Source organism: Lemur catta, chromosome 12, assembly GCF_020740605.2.
Source record: "Lemur catta isolate mLemCat1 chromosome 12, mLemCat1.pri, whole genome shotgun sequence".
Lineage (NCBI taxonomy): Eukaryota > Metazoa > Chordata > Mammalia > Primates > Lemuridae > Lemur > Lemur catta.
In genome coordinates this window covers 80,666,676-80,688,969 of record NC_059139.1, presented here as the reverse complement: position 1 = coordinate 80,688,969, position 22,294 = coordinate 80,666,676, and the positions used below count along the sequence as shown (strand labels likewise).

Here is a 22,294-nt window from a genome sequence, read left to right as displayed (position 1 = left end):
CAGAAGTACAAATGTCACAGGCTGAGCAGACAGTTTTGATGAGGGAGTATAGAGAAGGGTGTGAAAATAGAGACTGTAAGAAGTGGGAGAGGCCCTTAGTGTCAATATGAAGTGAGGAATGGACGTGGCCAATGAGTTTTAAGGCCTGTGTCTTAGGGAGAGCCAGCTTGCCGTCCTTAAGAAGGACCCACTTTTTGGTGGTGGTTGATCCCCCTTGGGCGAGCAGGCTGTCGCGCTTCTCTGGAGTGTAGTGAGGTTGGAGGGAAGGAATGGAAAAGAAAAGAAGAGGAGCCGGACTAGGGTGTTTTGGGGATGTTAGGCTGTGGGTGACAGTATTAGTGTAGTTGTTTCCCTTAATGACAGGGGACCCGTCCGTCTGGTGTCCCTTGCAGTGTATGATAGCTAATTGGGTGGGTAACTGAAGGGCCTCAAGGAGATGGGAGATAAGGGTGGCGTTAATAACAGGGGAGCCCTTGGTGGAGAGAAAGCCCCGTTCTCTCCATATGGCAGCATGGCAGTGAGCTATCATAAACACATACTGGGAGTCCGTGTAAATATTTACAATCCTGCCTTTGGCTAGGTGTAAGGCTCGGGTGAGAGCAATGAGTTTGTCTTTTGGGAGGTGGTGCCCTCTGGAAGACAGGAGGCTTCTATTACCTGAGAGGCAGAGACAATGGCATAGGCTGCCCGGCATTTGCTGTCCTCCCCTGTGACCAAACTGTCATCAACAAAAAAAGTTAAGTCCACTGTAGGAAGTGGCTTGTCTGACAGATCGAGTCTAGGGGTAGTGGAGGCTTCAACCATTTCCACGTAGGAGTGTGAGGACAGGGTTAGGCAAGGAATGGGGAGTAGAGTGGCAGGGTTTAGAGTTGGGGATTGAGATAGAGTAATGGTGGGATCTTCTATAAACAAGCGATGGAATTCCTGTAGTCTAGACAGAGTGAGGAGGGCTAAAGAGCGGTGAGTTAGAAGGTCCTGTAAGTGGTGGGTGGATAAGACATGTAAGTCTGTCCCAGGGAGAGTTTAAGGGCCTCCCTGGTGAGAGTAGTGGCCGCGGCTAAGGCACGGAGACAAGGCAGCCAGTCAGGGACTGTGGTGTCCAGCTGTTTGGATAAGTTGGCCACTGGGGTGGAAATGGGAGTAGGTCCCAGAGGATGGGTGAAGACACCAAGGGTCAGGCCCTGGTGCTCATCTGTGTAGAGATAAAAGGGTTTTTTAGGATGAGGGAGTCTTGGGGGGGGGTGCTTGTAAGAAAGTGTCACAGAGTTTTAGGAACACGTGGCAGACAGCCTGAGAGTTTAACAGAGGGCCAACAGAGGCATCATGTGCTGCCTCATAGAGGGGTTTGGCAAGGAGAGAAAAGTTGGGGATCCAGTGTCGGAAGAAACCAACAAACCCGAGGAAGAACAGAATTTGTTCAGCAGTGGTGGGAGGCTGGAGGTTGAGAAGGGCCTACTGGCGATTAACAGTGAGATGATGGGAAGTGGGGGTGAGACTAAGTCCAAGGTACGTGACAGTAGGCTTAGACAACTGAACGTTGGAGGGGGCCTGTCATTGACATAGTAGCAGCATTCCTCCTGAAGGAAGACGTAGGTCCCTCCTTTTTCGGCTGTCAGTAGATCTAGAATCAAAACACTTTTGCGGTTTCATTAAGAGCAAACCAGGGTTTCAGGAATACCTTGTGATTTTAACCAAACCTTTTCTCCTTTCATTATTGCCAACTCAACCATACACAAAATTCTTTCATAAATTCCCTCCACGAACTCCATCACAACCTACACAGACCATCTACGACAAGCTTGGGCTTTCTTTTTTTGTCCTAAATTTCCTCTTTCCCAAATAACCAGCCATTCTGTTTCAGGACAAAAAGTCACTACACAAGATCCTTCTCCACCCAAATCATTCCCTCGCTGATCTTTCTTAACAAAAATACAATTCCATGCTCATAGCCTTTCTACATCTTTTTCTCCACCTTACTAGTTACCTTCTATCTTGGTTTTATTTTTCCCTCCAAATCCATGCTTTGAATCAATTTCTAAACAGCCTCTGAATTAGACAAAATTACACATATAATTTCTTTAACATAAACTCGGGGGTCTATCAGTTCAGGTAGGAGAGGTTATGTAGGGCTTGGTGAGGCGGGAGAGGCTGTGGGCGGAGCTGAGGAATCTGGAGAGAGAGATGGAGGAAGAAGGGCAGAGGCCCCAGAGGAAAAGTGGAGGGTGGTGTCCAGGTTGGTTAATAGGTCCTTTCCCAATAGCAGAGCAGGACAGGAGGGCATGATAAGGAAGGAGTGGGTGATGGGACGGTCACCTATCAGGCAGGTTAGGGGACTGGTGGTGGTGGGGGGCCGAGAGGGATTGCCGTCAATACCCATGACCAACACCTGGGAAGGATAAGTAGGGCCAAAAAAGGAAGGCAAGACAGAGTAGGTAGCCCCCGAGTCAACCTGAAAGGACACTGTCTCACCCACTACCTTGATTGTTACCCTGGGGTCGGCAAGGGTGATCGGGGTCACTGAGTCAGGGCCTCTGCAGTCTTCGGCAGCCAGACCCCAAACCGCCATTGGTAGGTTTAAGGATGGAAGGATTGACTCTCTGCACTTTTGTTCTGAGGGGCAGTCACTTTTCCAGTGTCCCTCTTGACCACATGCCAGCCAAGGCGTGGTGGGTGGACATGGCTGCGGGCACCGCTTGGCCCAGTGGCCTTCCTCACCACACTTGAAGCAGGTGCCTGGTGCAGTGTGACTGGTTGTCCTGGACAAGGTTGATGGCTTTGCGGGGCCCGCCGGCCACAGGGCTGTAACCAAGGCTCGGGCCTGCAGGTGTGCCTTTTGGTGGACACGGGCCTCCTTTTGGGCCTCTGCCTGCTCGTTTTGAGAATTAAAGATTTTAAATGCCATGTTCACCAGGTCCCAGATAGGGGTCTGAGTGCCCTCCTCTGCCTTTTTGAGTTTCTTTCTGATGTCAGGGGAGGACTGAGTAATAAAGTGGGTTGTAAGGACAGTAGTCCCCGCAGGGGAGGTAGGATCTAGGCGGGTATATGGGATAAGGGCGTCGGTAAGGCAGCTGAGAAAGGCCGCAGGGTTTTCATCTGCCCTTTGAGTGATTTCTCTAAGCTTGTCATAATTTACAGCGCGGTGGGTGGCGGCCTGGAGGCTGGTGAGGACACACCGTAACATGTGGTCCCTCCGCTGTCTGTCGTCCCTGCCAGTGGGGGGGTCTGGTTGGTAGTCCCAGTGGGGCTCTTTGTGGGGAACGGCTTCACGCCCCCCCACTCCCCCCCACCCCAGCATGGATCGGTCTGTGAGATGGACCTGGACAGCGTGTCCCTGAGCCACCACCCAGACGTGCTCCTTTTCATTAATGGTAAGGGCAGAGGAGAGTGTGACAAAAATGTCATGCCAGGTAAGATTATATGCCTGTGTTAGGCAGTGGAACTTCTTGGCGTATGCAGAAGGATCATTAGAAAAGGAGCCCAGGCGCTTTTTAATCTGGGAGAGGTCGGAAAGGGAGAAGGGAACATGTACCCGTAGGACCCCCTCGTCGCCCGCCGCCCCCCGTAAGGGACAGGAGACTGATCAGAGGGGGTTGCGTGAGAGCGAGTGTGATGGCTGACAGGAGAGGTTGGCGGCGAGCGGCTGGGTGGTGTGAGAGGGTGAGGGGGTATCCGGGTATGGTGGAGGTCGAGTCAAGGGAGAGATGAGAGAGTCAGGTGGATCAGAGAAAGCAGAAGGGGCATCTGGGGAGATGCCTGGTGGAGAGTTAGAGGCAGAAGAGGGGGAGGGCAGTAGGGGACCCCGCACAAGGACATGTGCGGGGTGGCAGGCCAGACACAGAGAAGGACGGGAGCACAAACAGAAAAAGGCTTGGACATATGGGATCTCTGATCATTTGTTGTTCCTGTGACAAAAATTATCAAGATCTTGTAGAATATTGAAATCGAGGCTGGGCGAGGTGGCTCACACCTGTAATCCTAGCACTCTGGGAGGCTGAGGCAGGCAGATCGCTCAAGGTCAGGAATTCGAGACCAGACTGAACAAGAGCAAGAGCAAGACCCCGTCTCTACTAAAAAAAAAAAAAAGAAAGAAGTGATTTGGATAGCTAAAAAATACATAGGAAAAATTAGCCAGGCATGGTGGCACATGCCTGTAGTCCCAGCTACTCGGGAGGCTGAGGCAGGAGGATCGCTTGAGCCCAGGAGTTCGAGGTTGCTGTCAGCGAGACTGACGCCATAGCACTCTAGCCCGGGCAACAGAGACTCTGTCTCAAAAAAAAAAAAAAAGAAAAGAAAAGAAAAAAGAAATCGAAAGTCCCATTCTCAGGCCACAGGGAGCCATTGTCCAATTTATACATTGGCCAGGCAGTGTTGCAGTAAAGAATGAGTCGCTTGGGCAGGATGTCTAAATCCAGGGCCTTCAGATTGGCCAGCAGACACCCTAGGGGCGTCTCGTGGGGAATTTTGGAAGATTGGTTACCCATGTCGTCCCAACCCGAATGGGGAAACAGACAGGAACAGTATCCTGACTATGGAGGCAGCAAAAGTCTGGGGGACGTCTCCACTGAGACTAGTGTGCTGGTAGGGAAAGGGGTGAGAGGAATTCAGGCATCCCGAATAGCCTCAGCCTCTGGAATGGGAGGGCCTCCGACGTGGGCCCACGGTTTAACACACAGGGAACAGCTTTCCAGAGAACAGAGGCTCCCGGTGGGGGATCTGGCTGGGACAACACAGGGTGACTCACCCAGGCGGAGGTCGTCAATCAGGGACTCGAAGGCAGTCAGCGGAGGTCCCGGTCCAGAATGTGGGAGTTCTGGGAAGGGAGTGGCACAGCCAAGGCCCTGGAACGGGCCGGCGCAGCCAAACACCCCTCCCGGGCTTCGGCACCAAATGTAAGGTTCTTTGGATTGGCCAGCACCAGAGAAAGAAAGACGAGCAGAGTTGAAAGGGTTAAGTAGCGAGGCTTTATTGGAGCACTGCTGGGTGAGGGGAACCGGTCCCAAGAGAGGGGCCCTGGTGAGGTTCTCGGGTCCCAGGAGAGAGAGACCTGAGAAGTCGCGCAGCCCAGAAGCTTTGTGTGGGCTTATATAAGTTTTAGAGTTGGGGGATGGGGGTTTCTTTGGCGGGAAGATTTCTGCGCCAAAGTGGGCATTTCCTTTGTTAGTTTCAGGGCAGGTATTGAGAGCTAGGGGGCGCTGGTGGTATGTGTGGACTCCAGGAACCGAAACCCTTATCTGGGTGTGGTTATTTTTAACTTAGCTGGGCCTGCCAGTTATTTATGGCGGCCGTGTGGGCTTCTTTTTGTCCTAGGGAGGGGAGGGGTGCCCTCAACCAGCCTTACGTTACATACTTACACAAACCTTTGCGGTGCTTTGTCAGTCCTCAGCATGATGTACCAGGCCTTCTATGACGTGAGCTAATTCTACCTTGCCAGCCTCATTTTCACTGCATCCTTCCACTAACCGGGCACTGAATGCCAGAATACTAGACTGTTCCCACCTCCAGGACCCACTTATGCTTCCCTCACAGTATACGCCAAAAAGCACCACTGTGAAGCCCTCCCGGTTGCCCACTTAGGGTGAGCACCCTGCGTCTCTGTTTCCTAGCTTGTCTGGAGTTCTGTACATATTTGTCCCCCGTACTGAACTTCCACTTAAAGGCGGGATCTACGTGACTGCATTTCTGTGGCACGTGCCGTAGCAACTAGCACACTGGTGCTCACAAGTATCCGCTGGCAGGGATGATAGATGGCACATTTTCCACTGGGAATGGTAACTTGGTGATCTGCTTCCTGTGAGTCTGAACAACGTAAGGCATCTTTTCCAGGGTCTAACCCACTCCCCCACCCCCACCCCTCTCCCCGCCCCACCCTGCTAAATTGGAGCAGAAGATTCCCGCTTTGCATGACAGGCAAGGCAGCCTCGGGGCTCGCAGACGCAGCAGGAGCTGAGAGCTGTCCCTCTCCGGGAACCCCGTATCTGCAACGGGTCCCTCCTCTCACTGCTGCCACGACCTAAATTAATGCAGTGTTGGTCTCACGCTGGTGTTTAAAAAAAACCCACAAACTAAAACTAAACAAAAACCTATTCTTAACGTGTGGATAAGGAAATACTGTTTAGATGTTAATAGCTGATATCTATGGATTTTTATTTTATACTTTATTATTTCCCATATTTACCTGTTTACTATAATAAGCGTATATTCCACAATTTTTAAAGGTATTAATAAATTCTTTAAAACAGCGGACCCCGACCTTTTTGGCACCAGGGACCGTTTTCATGGAAGAGGATTTTTCCACGGCCGGGCTGGGGCTGGGGCTGGGGGTGGGGGTGGGGCGGGGGGGGCTTCACGAGGATGCGCCGCCCGGTTCCGAACACGCCGCAGACCGGTCCCAGTCCGGACCCAGTTGGGGAACGCAGCTCTAAAAGATACTTCTGAGAATAATGTAGAGCTCTCTCCGATGTGTAAAAGAAATCTGTCCAGCAGATGGTGCAAAACCCCTAATGGAGAATTAAAGCAGCTTTTTAAAAGAAAAAAAAAAAAAAAAACCAAAAACCCTTAGTACGTCAAGAATGCACGTGGAGGGTATGTTTCTTAGTGACCAGGAATTAGCCAAAATGGTCGTTGCTTCCAGAATCTTTGTCTCTACTAAGTATGACTTATTTATCTCTTCTCCAGTCAAAGGTGAGTCATTCCAGAGGTAAGTAGGGGCCCCTGTGATAAGAACGGATGTGTAGGACCCGCAGAGGCTGCACAGCAAGACGGCCAGTGAAGAATATTCTTCAAGAATGGACAAGCTATGTGTCAACGTGATGTTGCACCTGGAAAGGGTTTTGGAGATCATGTAGTCCATCCGTTTTCAAGCATTGTTTTTAAGATTTTTCTCTAAATAAATTCCGATATATGAAACTGACAAAAGTAGAGCTACCCTAATTAAGGCAGGGGAGGGGGAGGAGGGCAAGAGCCACGTGGGGCCTTCTCTTTGTCCTAGCCCAGCCCCACCCTTTTGGTGACTGACAAAGTCAAGAATTGGCCATACTTAGTCAACATTTATGGAGTCCATAAAATAGCTCCAGGAAGTCCCTAGAGAAAACCACTGATGCAGTGCACTGCTTTCATTTTGCTACTGAGAAAAAGGATGCTCAGAGGAGAAGAGGTGCAAATTAAAAATGGAAAAACACATAAAAAGCAAAAAAAAAAAATTCGTTAATTGCTTTTAAAGGAAGACATCAATAAGAACATTCACAATGCATCAATAAATTTAACACTGATGTTTTCAAATTTGACATCTGAAAGTGGAATTAGTAATCTATTAAATTTCTGATATTTTTTAACTTCGGATTCACTTAAATCCATTTAATGGTTATATATGGTTAATGGAAACTATAGGAAACTCATTGTTTCAGCTAAACTAGGTTTCATGAATAATATAAGCATATTCCTGGGTTATATTTTTATCAAGAAAGTTTATTTGTATCAATAAAATATCCTTAGGCTGAACTTCCTGTGCAGTTTGATTTCTCAATACAATTGTAAACCATAAGGAATAGTGACCTGACAGCATGAAGCTAGTCATTTTAGAGCTTCTGCAATTCTATAAAAACATGTCTAAATAACGTTTGCAAAGTAGATGCAACAATCTAGTTAAGTGCATTTGCCTAAAGTTTCTTTTCAGAACAAGTCCAAATTTAACTACTCTTATAAAAATTACTCTTAGAAAGTTTTCCTTTGTTCTGAATGCCCATGTCTATATGAAGCACTGCCTGTTATTTCCAGGAGCTTCCTTCTTGACACTATATTTCTGGTCTGTAGAAGATGTGTGTGGATTAAAAGCCTTCAGAGAGGTTTCTCAGCATGTAATGGAATCTTAACCATGTCCTAAGTGAACAGATAAAAGGAAAACCCAAAGGTAAATGGGATTTGGCAGTAGACAGAGTGGGTCTTAAATTCTGGCTTGTGCGTTAGCTAGCACTGTGACCCTAAGCCCCTGCCGCCCCATGTGCTAAAGTCAGAACAATTATACTGACCTGACTTGGTTGTTAAGCCATTGTCTCTCAGTTCCAAAGCCACCTTTTTATTCCCTGCTTTGTGATGTTAGGGTGGGGACTCTGCAAACTGCATTCTGGCTTTGCCAGCTCTGCCAATGGGGTCATTGAAGGACACTGGGGAATGCCGGAAGACAGGAGGAGGAAGGGGCTTGCTTGCTCCTTCCTGTTTGCTTCCCGTTTCTGTCAGCATCACCCCAGCAATGATTTTTTTCTTCCAGCAGTGGCTGTTGGATTTCAGTTTCCAGAATTTTTCCCCCAAACCCAGCCTAGTGTGTCCCCCATAGAGATACCAGCACCAGCTGGTCAGAGCCCTCTCCTCAGAGGCTGGGGTCCAGCTCCCAGGGGCCCCCCTCTGAATTGCTGAGGCATCAGCACCAGTCAAGCTGACCCTCCCCGCAAAGCCTGACCCCCAGCTCTGCTGAGCCCTTTCTCTGGGCTTCTGAGGTAGCCACATCAGCTTCTAGGATCTAATAACCCCGCCTCATCCCTTGCTGCACTGCCCCAGGAGCACTGGCTGTTCCTTGCAGTTCCTATCCCAATGTTATCTCAGTGTTACTGTTTGGGCTTTTCAGTTCTCCAGTACCAATTCCTTATAATAAGTTCTTGCAGTCAAAAAACAGCTGATCTGGTTTCTGATTTCTTGAGTGGACCTTGACTAATACTAGAGAATCCCAGGAAATAGATGCTCAAGATGGGATTCTGAACTTAAGCTTGGTCATGCGTTTGGCCTTGAACACTGTGCTGACTCCTAGTGCCATCATGATTAATCAGTAACACCTATGGTTGATTACAATGAAGTACCTACTGAAGCGTGTGCTTCTGGGGACCAGGTGGCTGCTGTGTTTAACCACTGTGACTGCAAGGATGAGGGGATGGGGTGGCTATTTCTCTGTGCACTGGAGTGCTTACAGAACAAAAATGACCAGCTTGAGACGCGGTCAGAGAACTTCTAAGGCAGTTCTAAAAGAATCTCTTAATTCTTTTAGCTGCCCTGCCCCATGCGTCATTCAATGCAAGTTGAATTCACAGCCTTGATAAGTCTTCAGTGTGAGAATTAGGACATTGGTTGGGAAGGAGACAGATCCTGAGATTTAGAATAAGGACATCTGGGTGAATTCAAACGAAACAGAAAATCTATACTCCCTCATCCAAGCTTCTACATTCTATTAACTCCAAACTTTGCCCTTTTTTCTCCAGTGCTAGGAAAACTATTTCCTGAGCTATAATTTGGGATTCTTTTTTTGCTTTTCACTTCCCTAATACTTATTTAACAAATTTCTAGCATTAAAATCTGTTGAAACAAACAAAAAAACTGGTCTGCTTTCTGTTTTTCTAACTGAACCCTATGGACACACGCCTTATAGGTGTATTTTGAGGCTGAGACAAAGTATATATAGAACAGAGCCCAGTACAGTATACCACGCCCAGAGGGCACTCGGCAGTAGTAAGTGGTGTTTTACTGCTGACCACGTCTCTTCCCTACTGCCTTATTCTCTTCTTACTAGGTAGGTCATGACTTCCTCTGAACTTATTTATAAAATGGGTATAGTTTCTCTAGAATTTGGGGTTTGTATTGGAGGGATGAAGGAGAACATCAATCAACTTTATGGAGAAATGAATTATTGGGCTAGTACTCACACCCTGCCTACATCTCACAGGAGTTCATAAATACTGAAGCCACCATCTGGTGCTAGTTGATTAGAAAGGCCTCCTGCTCACTATTGATAAGTCATAAGAACACTTTCTGGAAGAAACCATAGCTATTCTCTGTTATGAGGCATTCTTAGCACAATCTCCTAAACGAAGCCCTAGATTCCTGGCATCGCTAAGCATTGTTCCTGCTCATAGGAACTGATGGGATTAACAGCCTGTGCTGATTTCAGGTAAAGTGTGCCAAGGCTGCAGAATGATTCTCAATGATAAGGTGATCATTGCACAGAGGATAGAAAACCCAAAACTCCTGCAAACCCCATGCTTAGAGCCCCTTTACTACTCTGACATACATCTATGAATTTCCAATGTCCAGAAGTCATCAAAGCGTCATAATAGCCCAACTTCAGCAGAAGCCTGAGAGTAGAGAGGGTGATAGCTTCATCTCATTTTGCTTGGCACTGTCTGTGAGAGGAAGTGAAGAAAGACAGGAAGCTTTTATATCCTGCTCTTTCTTTTCCATGGCAATCAAAATCATTAAAGTGCGGTTTAGCCTAAAACAGATAGATGTTCACACACATACTATTTATTCACACAGATACATATACCCTATTTGCCCTATTTATATATATATGTGTCTATATACACACATTCACAAATAAACTTCTTTCACAAAATAAACATTTTAGCAAACAAAATAAGTTATACCTTTAATAATACAGATACAGCTTGGGTAGGATGAGTTTGTATCTAAAAGTCTACAATTTATTATTTTGAAAATCCTGATCCAAGAATATACTGTTAGAGCCGGTTCTCCTTGGCCCCAGGAACAGAGAGACAGAGCCACTGAGGCTGCAAAAGGCAAAGGAGTTTGTTAGCAGGCTCAAGCCAGGGTCCAAGTCCCAGAGCACCAATGCGGTGGCCTCCCTATGAACCAGGACCCCGCCCTGGGGTAAAGGTTAAGCTTTTATACTTTTTCCTATGCTAGTTTGCACACAACACGCTAGTCTGCACACGACACACTGGGCACTCCATCCCTCCTCTCCCCCTTAGTTCATTTGCTCCTTCAAAAGTGGCTGATCGTGTTGGCTCCTGATTGGTTGGCTCCAAGCCTCGGGCTTTTCGCACCAGCGCCAGGTGTGATCAGTGTCATTTCGGGGAAGAGGAGGGCCCGCGTCGCGTTGGGGGCTGTTGTTGCATGACTTTTTTTTTTTTTTAATTTCAGCTCATCATGGGGGTACATAAGTTCAGGTTATATACATTGTCCATGTCCCGCCCATCCCCCTGAGTCAGAGCCTCAAGCGTGTCCATTCTCCAGACAGTGCGCCTGGCACTCACCATGTAGGTATACACCCATCCCCTCTCCCCACCCCCCACCTCAGTCTGATATCCAGTTGGTATCCTTCCCCAATGTGCATTTAGGTGATGATCAGGGAAACCAGTTTTCTGGTGAGTACATGTGATGCTTGTTTTTCCATTCTTTGGATACTTCACTTAATATAATGGGTTCCAACTCTCTCCAGGAGAACCAAAGAGATGTCGTATCACCGTTATTTCTTATAGCTGAGTAATACTCCATGGTATACATATACCACAGTTTACTAATCCATTCGTGGATTGATGGGCATTTGAGTTGTTTCCCCCTCTTTGCAATTGTGAATTGTGCTGCTATAAACATTCGGGTACAGGTGTCTTTGTTATAGAATGACTTTTGTTCTTCTGGGTAGATGCCCAATAATGGGATTGCTGGATCAAATGGTAGTTGCATGACTTTTAGTTTCTGGTTACAAGCGATACTGAGAACACACGCCTTGCACAAGCTGTTCACGCACTGATCATGCCTTGCCCCTTTATCAGGAGTAACTTGCGGTTACCTCCCCGGGGCCTTGTTTTTCTCCATCTTAGTGAAGCCTGTCATGGCTCCACTTAAGCTAAGCGCCAAGCCAGCAAGCCGCACATATATAGAAGCAGAACTAAGCTGTTAGCTTTTCACATCCAGGAAGCTTAGCCTATCATGGAGTCACCCTTGCTCTTATACCTGTTTTTCATTTTGATTAACTATATTTATCAAACAGCTAAAAGCAAGCACAGTCACAGAAGCAAATAGCATCAGTTAGAATCAAAGAGAGCACATTTTCTTTTTCTCTAAAACAATTCATCATACACACACATTTTCCTACTATCAATCCCTGTTCTTCAATACATTTTTTAAGTAGAGCAGAGAACATTTACTTGAATTTTTCATTCTGTACCTCTATATCTCATTTAGAATTTTGAATTCATGCAATAGCACCCATATCAAAATAATTTTTATGTACCTAGTTAGATTTTCTCCAATGAAGAAAGAACAGATGCACCTTAACTTAGGATGGAGTTATGTCCCCATAGGTAAGTTGAAAATATCCTAAGTCTAAAATGCATTTAATACACCTGACCTACAAAACATCATAGCTTAGCCTACCCTATCCTAAATGTGCTCAGAACACTTAACATTAGCCTATGGTTTCTACTGAATGCGTATCACTTTCACACCATCACAAAGTCAAACATTGTTAGGTCGAACCATCCTAAGTTAGGGACTGTCTCTGGAGAAAGGAGGTGGTAGTGTGTACCTGCCAGAGAGTTTTTATGTTTACCTCCATTAAATCAAGATATTAACAGTTAAGAATACATAACTACATACCAGGTATTGTATACAGTAGTCCCCCCTTATCCTCAGAGGATTCCAAGTCCCCTAGCAGATGCCTGAAACCAAGGATAATAGGAAGCCCTATATACATTATGTTTTTTCCTATACATACTTATGATAAAGTTTAACTATAAATTAGGTCCACTAAGAGATTAACAACAATAACTAATAATAAAATAGAACAATTATAACAATAGATTGTAATAAAAGTTATGTGAATTTGGTCTCTTTCTCTCTCAAAATATCTTATTTTACTGCACTCCTCTTCTTGTGATGATGTGAGATGATAAGATGACCATGTGACCAGCTGAAGTAAGGTGAATGACCTATGTAGGATAACGTAGGCATCATGGCATAAATGGAAAATTCCAGAAATAATGCATAAGTTTTAAATTGTGTGCCATTCTGAGTAGTGTGATGAAATCTCGCTCTCACTCTGTCCGACCCAGAATGCCGTTAGTCACTTAGTAGCCATCTTGGTCATCAGATCAACTGTCCCACTATGACAGTGCCTGCGTTCAAGTAACCCTTACTTTACTTAATAATGGCCCCACAGCGCAAGAGCACTTATGTAATATTTTCAAACCACAGTTGACCAGGGGTAACAAATTGTGGAAAGCAAAACTGCAGATTAGGGAGGACTACTGTACTAAACAACGTCTAGACTCATGTACCATTTATCACTGGTTATATGAAATGGCAACATATTATTTATGTATTACTTTAACATGAAGTCAAGGTGTTGTCATAGTAACTTCAAGGTTACATCATTCATCCATGTATATGCAAAGGTTTTCCCAAAAATTTTAGTGAAATTTTAAGTTTTAATAACTTTAGAAATATAATGCTACAAACTTACGTATGAGTTTCAGATGAACTTTATTCACAAGTGTAATGATTTACATTTATTTTACATTTCTATACAGCTTTGTTTATTTTAAATAATACACTTTTAAATTTTAAGTTTTTAAACTTCTGGTTGAAGGTGGAAAATGTTGACTGAAACAAGTCTTTTGGGACAACTTGTATTTATCTGGGCTTATGAAAATGTTGAGTAGGTAACTTCAGGACCATGGCTGTGGCCGTCACCAAGTTTGAAAGACAAAAATGGCTGGAAATAAAAGTTCATTGCAGTTCTAACAACAAATAACTCTTATTTATTTTTAACTTTAATTTACTCAATCACAAACTCATAGAAAAGTTGGAATTACCATAAAAATATTTTTTTTCTGAACCAGTAGGTAATTTGCCCACCTGATGCCCCACTTACCCCTTGACGTGTATTTCTCACAACGAAGGAGATTTTCTACATGTAGAAAATCAAAGTTAGGAACCTAACAACCATCAAAGTCAGGAAATTAACAATGATATGTTTCTGGTATATAATCCTCAGACTCCATTCAAGGTCTTTCACTTGTCCCAATAATGTCCTTTATAGCAATAGGCCCCAGTTCAGAATCACACGTCATATTCTGTTGTCACGTCTCTTTAATCTCCTCGTCTAGAACAGATCTTCCATCTTCCCTTGACTTTCACGACCTTGACACTTTGGGAGATGATTTTGTGGCATGTTCCTCAGTTTGATGTTTCCTCATTATTGGATTCATACTATACAGCTTTGTTAAAAATTAACAAAAACAATGCTGTGTTTTTGTCATTTTATCTTATCAAATAGAACAAAGTTTTATTTATCCCGCAGCTGTGATGTTCAAAATGATCCTTTGATTAAGGTGACATCTGCCAGGCTTTTCCACTGTAAATTACTCATTTTGCCTTCATAATTAATCAGTATTTAGTGGCAAATTACTTTGAAATTATGTAAGTATCCTTTTTCTTATGAACATTTCAATTTATTCATTATTTAGATATATAAGTATAGACTCAAGATTTCCTATTTTATTCCTTTACTGTCTTTATTATTATGATTCTCAAAATTTCCCAGATTTGGCCAGTAGGGTTCCCTTCAAGCTGGCTTTTTGTGCCCTTTTGGTATGTTCCCATCATTCATCGAGCACTTCCTTGTTTTTCGGTACAAAAAGATGTTCCATTTATAATTGTCCCTTTCCTGCCCCTGCCCTGAAATCAGCCCTTTCTCCAAGGAGCTCTTTTAGTGGAGAATGGCATTTAGAAGCCAATATCTGAGCACTAGCTGTAATCATTGTTATGGGGGTGTCTTAGCTTGAGATGTTATAACAAAATACCATGGACTAGGTGGCTTAAGCAATAGACATTTCTCACAGGTCTGGAAACTGGGAAGTCCATTTTCAAGGGGCTGGCAGATTCGGTTCCTGGTGAGAGCGCTCTTCCTGGCTTGTAGACTCTCTGTGCTCAATGGCCTTTTTTCTGTGCATGCACATGAAGGGAGAGAGAATGCTCTGGTGTCTCTTCCTCTTCTTATAAGGGTACTAATCAGATCATGGGGCTCCAACCTCATGACCTCATCTAATTATCTCCCAAAGTCTCCACCTCCAAACACCATCACCTTGGGTGTTATAGCTTTAACATAGGAATCTTGTGGGGACACATTCAGTCCATAACAAGAGTGTTACTGCTCCCAGACCCTCTCAGTGGAAAAGCTAGGGTCTATATCTATATCATCTATGTCTATCCATATAGAGAGAGATGGAGAAAGAGCAAAATATATCTATACACATTTATAAATATGTATTACACACTTTACAGATATTTATAAGTCTATCTATACATTGAAAACCATGAGTCCACACCAATACTTCTAATTCCATTCCGAAAATGAGTTCATTCTAGTTCCCTCCTTTTGAATATCTGTAACTCTCTTTTCCAAAAGTGATACACCTGAATCCTATTACCATGTATATACTTTCTTGTTTGAGGGGTAAACAACCTCCCATAAGGTGGTAACCCCTCCCCAAGTGACTTTCCTCTTTAACCTTTTCAGTCTCTGCTACCTCATGCTAGACTCCCCATCCCCAAATCTGGACATCCTCCTTACCCCACTAGGACTTGAACTGCCCATTCTGGGGGACCCCCTCCTGTTAGATGCCCTTCTCATCTTGTTTGGCTCTGACTGCCCATGCTAGGCTGCCCCCCCTGCATAGATGTCCTCCTTAACCTGTTTGGCTCTGACTCGCCATGTCATAACCCCCTTCCCCACCATGTGGTCACCCTACTCAGCCTCCCTGGGCTCTGAAATCCCACCTGGGCTCCTCCCCTCTGTATGGACTCCCTCTTCACCCCACTCAAGCTCTTATGCCCCACTGTGGGTCATGGACCACCATGGCCCCCTCACTTCCCACTCGTGCTGAATACCTGCCTTTAGGCCTGTTGCACCTTTAGGACTGACATTTATGAAGAGAAAGAAAGGGGGCAAGGTCAAATAACTCCTAAATATGTGTTTGGTAAAGATTATCTTTGCTAAATCTTGTTGAATTAGAGAGAAGAGCAAGCTAGATACAATATATGTATGGTTTCAATTGCTGCTAACTATGTTACATAATTCCTTGTGTTAGAAGGGTGGTTATATATACTTGTGAGCCCCCTTAAGACTTTGATTTGGAAGTATTACTCCTGCTAGAGTTTGGATAGGAAAACGATAGTATTTATTGGATCCAAGAGTGGGTCAAATAGGAAAAGTAACCCAGAGCTGCCTTTTAAATCTTTTAAATCACATCTCAGTTTGCTTCTCCATTCATTCCTCAGAATAAATTGCTATATAGATTGGCCCCAGGGATCTAAATTACAAAATACCTGAACATCAGACTAAGGCTTTAGTTTTTTCATTTAAAGCCAACAATGCAGAGTCACTAAATGGGTTTGGGCAAGAAAGAAGCATAAGACTGTGAGGAAAATTTTAATATCTAATTATAAAATTGGAAAAATCATGATTACATTGTACATTTTGTTAACTGTTTTTAGGATGAAAGGTATAAAGTAACCTGGTTGGCTCAGAGAAATTTTTTTTTATAGTTGGAGTGCTAATAGATAGGCTGGCTTTATTGGTTAATAAAGTATTTATGCCATTTGGACAAATCTGCCTCAGTATCATTCCTGGACTTCATACTACTGCCTTATTGCTATCACAGTAACTAATCAGCAATTACTTGTTTTTATACTAAGTGTAAGGTAAAGTATAATAAAATGTAGTGCTTATTTTGAGTAACTAGCTTTATCCAAGTAAAAAAAAGTACATTTGAATTTTTTTCTTTGTATTAAGAGGCAAGACTATTAACCAAATATTTGGCATTTCATTTTGCAGAAACACCTTCAGTACTGTTTAATTACTACAGAAACCAAGATATAATAAGAATTTATTTGATTTTCAACAGTCTGGAGAGATCTGCCCATGTTCTCTTTGGCAGGATCAGGAGTGCTTGGCATCACCTGCTACCGAGCATCAGAGCCCTCTTCGACCCCAGTGTCACCCTCGCAGTGCACTTGGTGGACCAAGAGCAGGGTAAGGGAGGAAGACCAGGGAGAAAGGATGAGGACAACCAGGCAGAAGGACAGCAGAGGTTGCTGGAAAGAGGAGAAGGGGAGAAAGAGAGAAGGGAAAACAGGGGAGCCTGAGGGAGAAAAAGAAGCAGGGGAAATGAAGGAGGGTGCCACGGTTTGAATGTGTCCCCCAAGTCCAAGTGTGGGAAACTCAGTCCCCAATGCAACAGTGTTGAGAGGTAAGACCTTTAAGAGGTGATTAATCACCTCTGGAATGATTAATGGTTTAGTCACCTCAGAGGTGGGTTCCTGATGAAAAGGATGAGTTCGGCCCCTTCCCTCTCTCGAGCGCAGGCTCTCTCACCCTCTCACCTTCACCATGGGATGCTGGCAGCCATGTTACCAAAACTTTGGTACTTGTGTCCGAGGCCAAATCAGTGAGAGCAAAGATGAGGACAAGTGGTTCGAGAAAAAGGAAAGAAAAGTTTATTAATTTGTCAGCAAATGAAGAGGGTGGCAGACCAGTGTCTCAAAAGACCACCATCCCACCTTTAAACAGAAATACCGGGCTTTTGAAAGGGGGGTTTTCAGTGGTTGGGCTTGGGTCTATGTGACCAGTGTCACATGTGGTGGCCTCTGATTATTGTTGTTTAACTACAGTTGGTGGTTTTGGTTGACCCTATCTCCAGTGAATGATCTCATGACCTCTGGACAAGTCTCTTGAGCCACCTCCTGTGGTTTAAGATACTGGAACACAGAGAGCAAAGAACATTTTTCTGCCCCTTTGATTACTGGCCTCGGATAGGAAAGCAGGCTTTAATTCCCAGAAGGGGTGGGGGGGTTTCAAGAGACAACTCATAATACATTTTGCCCTTCTTCAGACCTTTGCCTCTGTTACAGCAAGAGGGGCCCTCACCAGACGTGGCCCCTCACCCAGCCTCCAGAACTGCAAGAAATAAATCTCTGTTCTTTCTAAATTACCCAGTCTCGGGTATTCTATTATAGCAGCACTAAATGGACTGAGACAGGGAGGAAGAGGGGGAAGACAAAAGCAGTCAAGAGGACATGTGATGACAAGGTTATCAAAAGATAAGATTCAGTGTCACAGAAAATATGGGAAATACAGAATGTATTCTGGTGTTTTTAAAAACACAGGAAAATATCTCACACATGATAATTTGAAGGCATGGAGATGTTTTATTGCTTAAAATTTACATTTCTGAATTCAAGGAAAAAAAATTCTCTGACCTATGACCATTGCCAAGTCTGGGTGGACTGTGCTTTTCTCTGTCCATAAGATGAAGTTCTACAGGCCCCACCAACCCTCAGGCAGCATCTCTTGTGAAGCAAACACAAAAGCAAACTTTGTATTGTATTTTAATTTGTGGCTGCCTTAACGTAGACAAGAAATAGGAAAAAAGCCTTAGGTCATATTGTTTTGAGTTTATATAACATCTTTAAAGACTTTTAATTGACATGTACTCCTTAATCTTTACGATATCACCCTGAGGTAGATAGGAGATCTATAGTTTTACCCCCATTCTACAAAAACAAAAATAAAATGTATAAAATACCATAAAGGATTAAATCATATACACACAAAGTCTGAGAATGATTTCCACTAGTTGTTCTCTCTTAATGAAGTGTAACAAAACTCAGCCCATCCCCATACATTGTGACTGACGAAAATGTTTCAGTTGGTCCACATTGCAAGTGGGTTCAATTTGGCCAAAAAAGACCACATTTCAAACTTAATCCCCTGAGTGTGAAACTGTAAGGACTATGCTCTGGTTATGCTTTCATTATAGTCATATTTCCCTTCATTTGAAGATTCCCTTTTCATTCATAAGTTTTGGCTGAAAGAGTGTCCATTCCACGGGGGAACATGCAACCAAGAACTTCAGAGCAGAGCCTTCATCTTATTTTGGCCTCCTTCACAGTGATCCTAAGGGCACTTCATGGATCCTATAATTATTTGTCTTTTTGTAACACCATAATGAAAGTTCAGTAGCCAGCAAAGTGTGGCTCAATGCAGTAGGGAAGAGAAATGGGCAGGAGAAGGCACATTTCTTGCCTTTATGGCTTATTAAATAGTCTTATTCTTTCTTTTTCAAACCTGCTTTTCTTTGGCTTTTCTGTCTTCTGGGGAATATTATTTTTCGGATTTCTGTTTCTTTATACTATCATCTTACTTCTCATTACTCTTTTCAACAGTGAACTAAATAAACCCTCAAGCATTGCAAATCTGTGTTTCCCTCAGAAAAAAAGAATGTGCTCTTCATTAATGCCAATGATTTAATATTCCATTGGCCTTCACAACAGAATAAGCAAGACTGTCTTAGGTAAATTTGTTTTTACAAGGCATTTAAAGTAAATTCTGTGGGTTTATAGCCCAATAAAGTGAAATCTTCCCCAGAATTATAGCTGTGTTGGCAAAATTCTTAGCTCTTATCAAGCCTCAGGGCCAAACATGACAGTATGGGAAGAACAGGACTCTGAATAGTAAATGTGACTGAAATACAAACAACAAATGTGTGGTTTTCCAGCCTTACAGAGTACTGGAAGACAAAACTTGGAGTAAACCGCATTATAATACTCAAGAGAAGTGCTGAAAGTAGCCACAGGCTACGTGTTTCTCCGAAGCCACTCGGCTACCCTGGCATGTCGCTTTTTGTTTTTCAGATTTTCATTCTTTATTGTCTGTAATTTGGCATGTACTGTGATCCTCTGGTGCTCCTCCAACATGTTGTTGAAAAACTGCTGCAGCTAGAAGGAGAGACAGCCAGTCAGTGCAATCTGACTTCTCACTTGGACAAAATAAATGTCTCAATGCTAAGTAGCAACATGACTTTGAAAATGGGAGATGATGGTCAGAATGCGTAGAAACGTGTACACCTAGCTATGTGTCCCTGGGGAGACTGGCTGTGACAATGTGACGGACACCTTACCTACCCTGAAGAAGTGGTTGTACACTGTGAGAAAACAAAAGAACTTTTATCTGAGGAAGGTAAGTCTTTTTAAATTATCAAATGAGACAGCAATCACTCACATCCTACTCCCCTCTACAAGCTATGTTTCCTCTCTTGAAACTGCTTGCTATTGCCACAAGTAGCTATAAATTAACATAATAATGCCACACCCGACACTCTAACCCATACCCCATAGCTTAACAATGTATAGCCAATCACTAATCAATGTTATCTGTAAACCAATGAGAATTCCTGACAAAACACTTTGTATCAGCCCACTCCCTGTCCCACTTTCTTGCTTTTAAAAACCTGCTCGTAACAAAAGCCAGATAGATGTCATATCCAGGGTTACTTGGGTCTGAGTCTTCCAGGCAACTATCCTCACTTTGGCTCAAGTAAACTCTTTAAATTATATTTTGCACCTCACTCTCTTTCTTTTAGGTCAACAACTGGAAGGTCTATGAAGCAGAAACTTTGTCTTATTCATTGCTCTATTCCCAAAGCACACAGTAGGTCTCAATGAATATTTACTAAATGTGTACTGAATATTACACAAGAGTTATGAACAGAGATACAGTAAAATCCTATTTTTTATCTCAAAAGAAACTCTGCTACTTCTAAAGCTCAAAGCTAGTACATAATTTTTGTGTCTTAACAAATGTTATTCTTTATGTGAGAATATTTAGATAGCATATTCATCCATTGGGTAAATTACCTCATTGGGTCAGGTTAAGCATTCAGTTATGGAAACATTTGTCACAATATTACATATAAGTTAGTCTCCAGTTGAATAACAGATTATATTCCAAAAGTCTATTTCTGTGTCAGTGGATTAGACATATACCACCATATATCACCATAAGATGATATTATTAGCACCCATTCTAGCTCACAGAAGCCCACTTAAACCCTCATGCATTTGAAATTGAATAGTAAAAGAGCTATCAAGCCCAATTACAATGTAAAAGAAGGGTCAAGTTCTAGGGAGAAGTGGGTTAAGGAGCCAGGAACAGGCCACACTCTTTCCTTTCACGCACACACCTGCTAGCAGGTGGGAACCACATGCCCACAGCTCCATACCACTGATGGCGTGCCCATCACCGGGCTCCTGCAGTGGTGGAGTAGGGGGGCTCTGTGGGATCGTAGGTGGGCTTCATGAATACTTGAGAGCATGAGAGAGACCAGGCTTCTAGCAGCACGGAGCACAAAGATCAGAGCCAGCGTGGAGGGTATTGTGAAAACTGTGCCTGTGAGAAGGGACGAAAGACTGAGATGACTTCTTTTTCACTTTCCTTTTCAGCAATTATTTTAGATATTGTCATGTGAACTGATGTTATGCAGTAGAACTGCTGGGCATTAATATATTGTAGACAAAGATATTCATCATAGCTAATTTATTTGTTTTCAAAATTGCAATAACTTAACTACTATGAGGTTCATTTTTGTAAACCAGCATTGACTATAGAGTTGGGGAACTTTGAGGATTGCTAAATTTATACAAACTTCATTCGTTCATTCATAAAACAATAAAACTTCATTGGATTCTGTAGCAGCAAAGATGAACTGATGCACTTTGGAAGATACTAACACAAACTCAGTCTTGATTCTGCGAGCTTTCTTTGTAGCATGTTCTGGGTGTGGTGTGCTTTTCTCTCTCTTGTCCAGGGAACCCCTGACAGCTCAGCCTCAGGCAGGCCAAAACCCAAACAAAGATAATTTCTTCAGGAATTAATGGTTCTCCCTCATTCATGATAACAACTACATAACAGACTATTTCTCCTTTTTTTGCTTAGGATCAAATTTCAGGCCTTTATGACCTATACATTTATTTGTTTATTTGGTTGGGGAGGGTTGATCTTCCTTTCTTATTTATACAGACAGGCCCTACTGTTCTTATTAACATAGTTCCAGGCCCTGATGTTTAATTTGAATCAATTTTATTGGCATATGATTTAGGTATAATAAACTGTATCTACTTAAACTGTACAAGTCAATGAGTTTTGACCAATGTATATACCTTTGAAGCCACAGTCAAGATACACTACAGTTCCATTGTCCAAAAAAGTTTCCTCAGGCCCTTTTGTAGTCCATCCCTCCCTCTGTCCCAGGCAACAACTATCTGCCTTTTGTTCACTATAGATTAGTTTGCATTTTCCAGAATGTGACTGGTTTCTTTTACTCAGCATAGTCACCTTGGAGATTGGAGATTAGAGAGTGCAGATTCACCCATGTTGCTACATAAATTATTCTTTTTTATTTCAGGATAGCATTCCATTTTGTGGAAATATTATGTTTTCCTTATTCATTCACTTATTGATGGCTATTTAGATGGTTTCCAGTTTTTGGCTAATATGAATAAAGCTGCTATGAACATTTATGTACAAGTCTGTGTGTAGACACAGGTTTCTATGTCTCTTGAGGAAAATCCTAAAAGTGAAACTGGTAGGTCATATGTCTCTGATTAGCATTTTAAAAAACTGCCTCTTTTCCAAAGTGCTTATACCATGTTACATTCTCCCCAGCAGGATAAA

At 43.4% G+C, this 22,294-nt stretch overlaps 1 protein-coding gene across 1 annotated transcript in view; it reads right to left on the bottom strand.

Annotated features, from left to right (window-relative positions):
* Positions 1-19,116: 19,116 nt before the first annotated feature.
* The window catches only part of LVRN (laeverin), a 61,923-nt gene continuing 58,745 nt past the window's right edge, over positions 19,117-22,294 (bottom strand). The window contains exon 20 of the mRNA XM_045566067.1: positions 19,117-19,560. Coding sequence (XP_045422023.1) covers positions 19,420-19,560 — 141 coding nt within the window. The 3' untranslated portion in view covers positions 19,117-19,419. The remainder of the gene's footprint in view (positions 19,561-22,294) is intronic.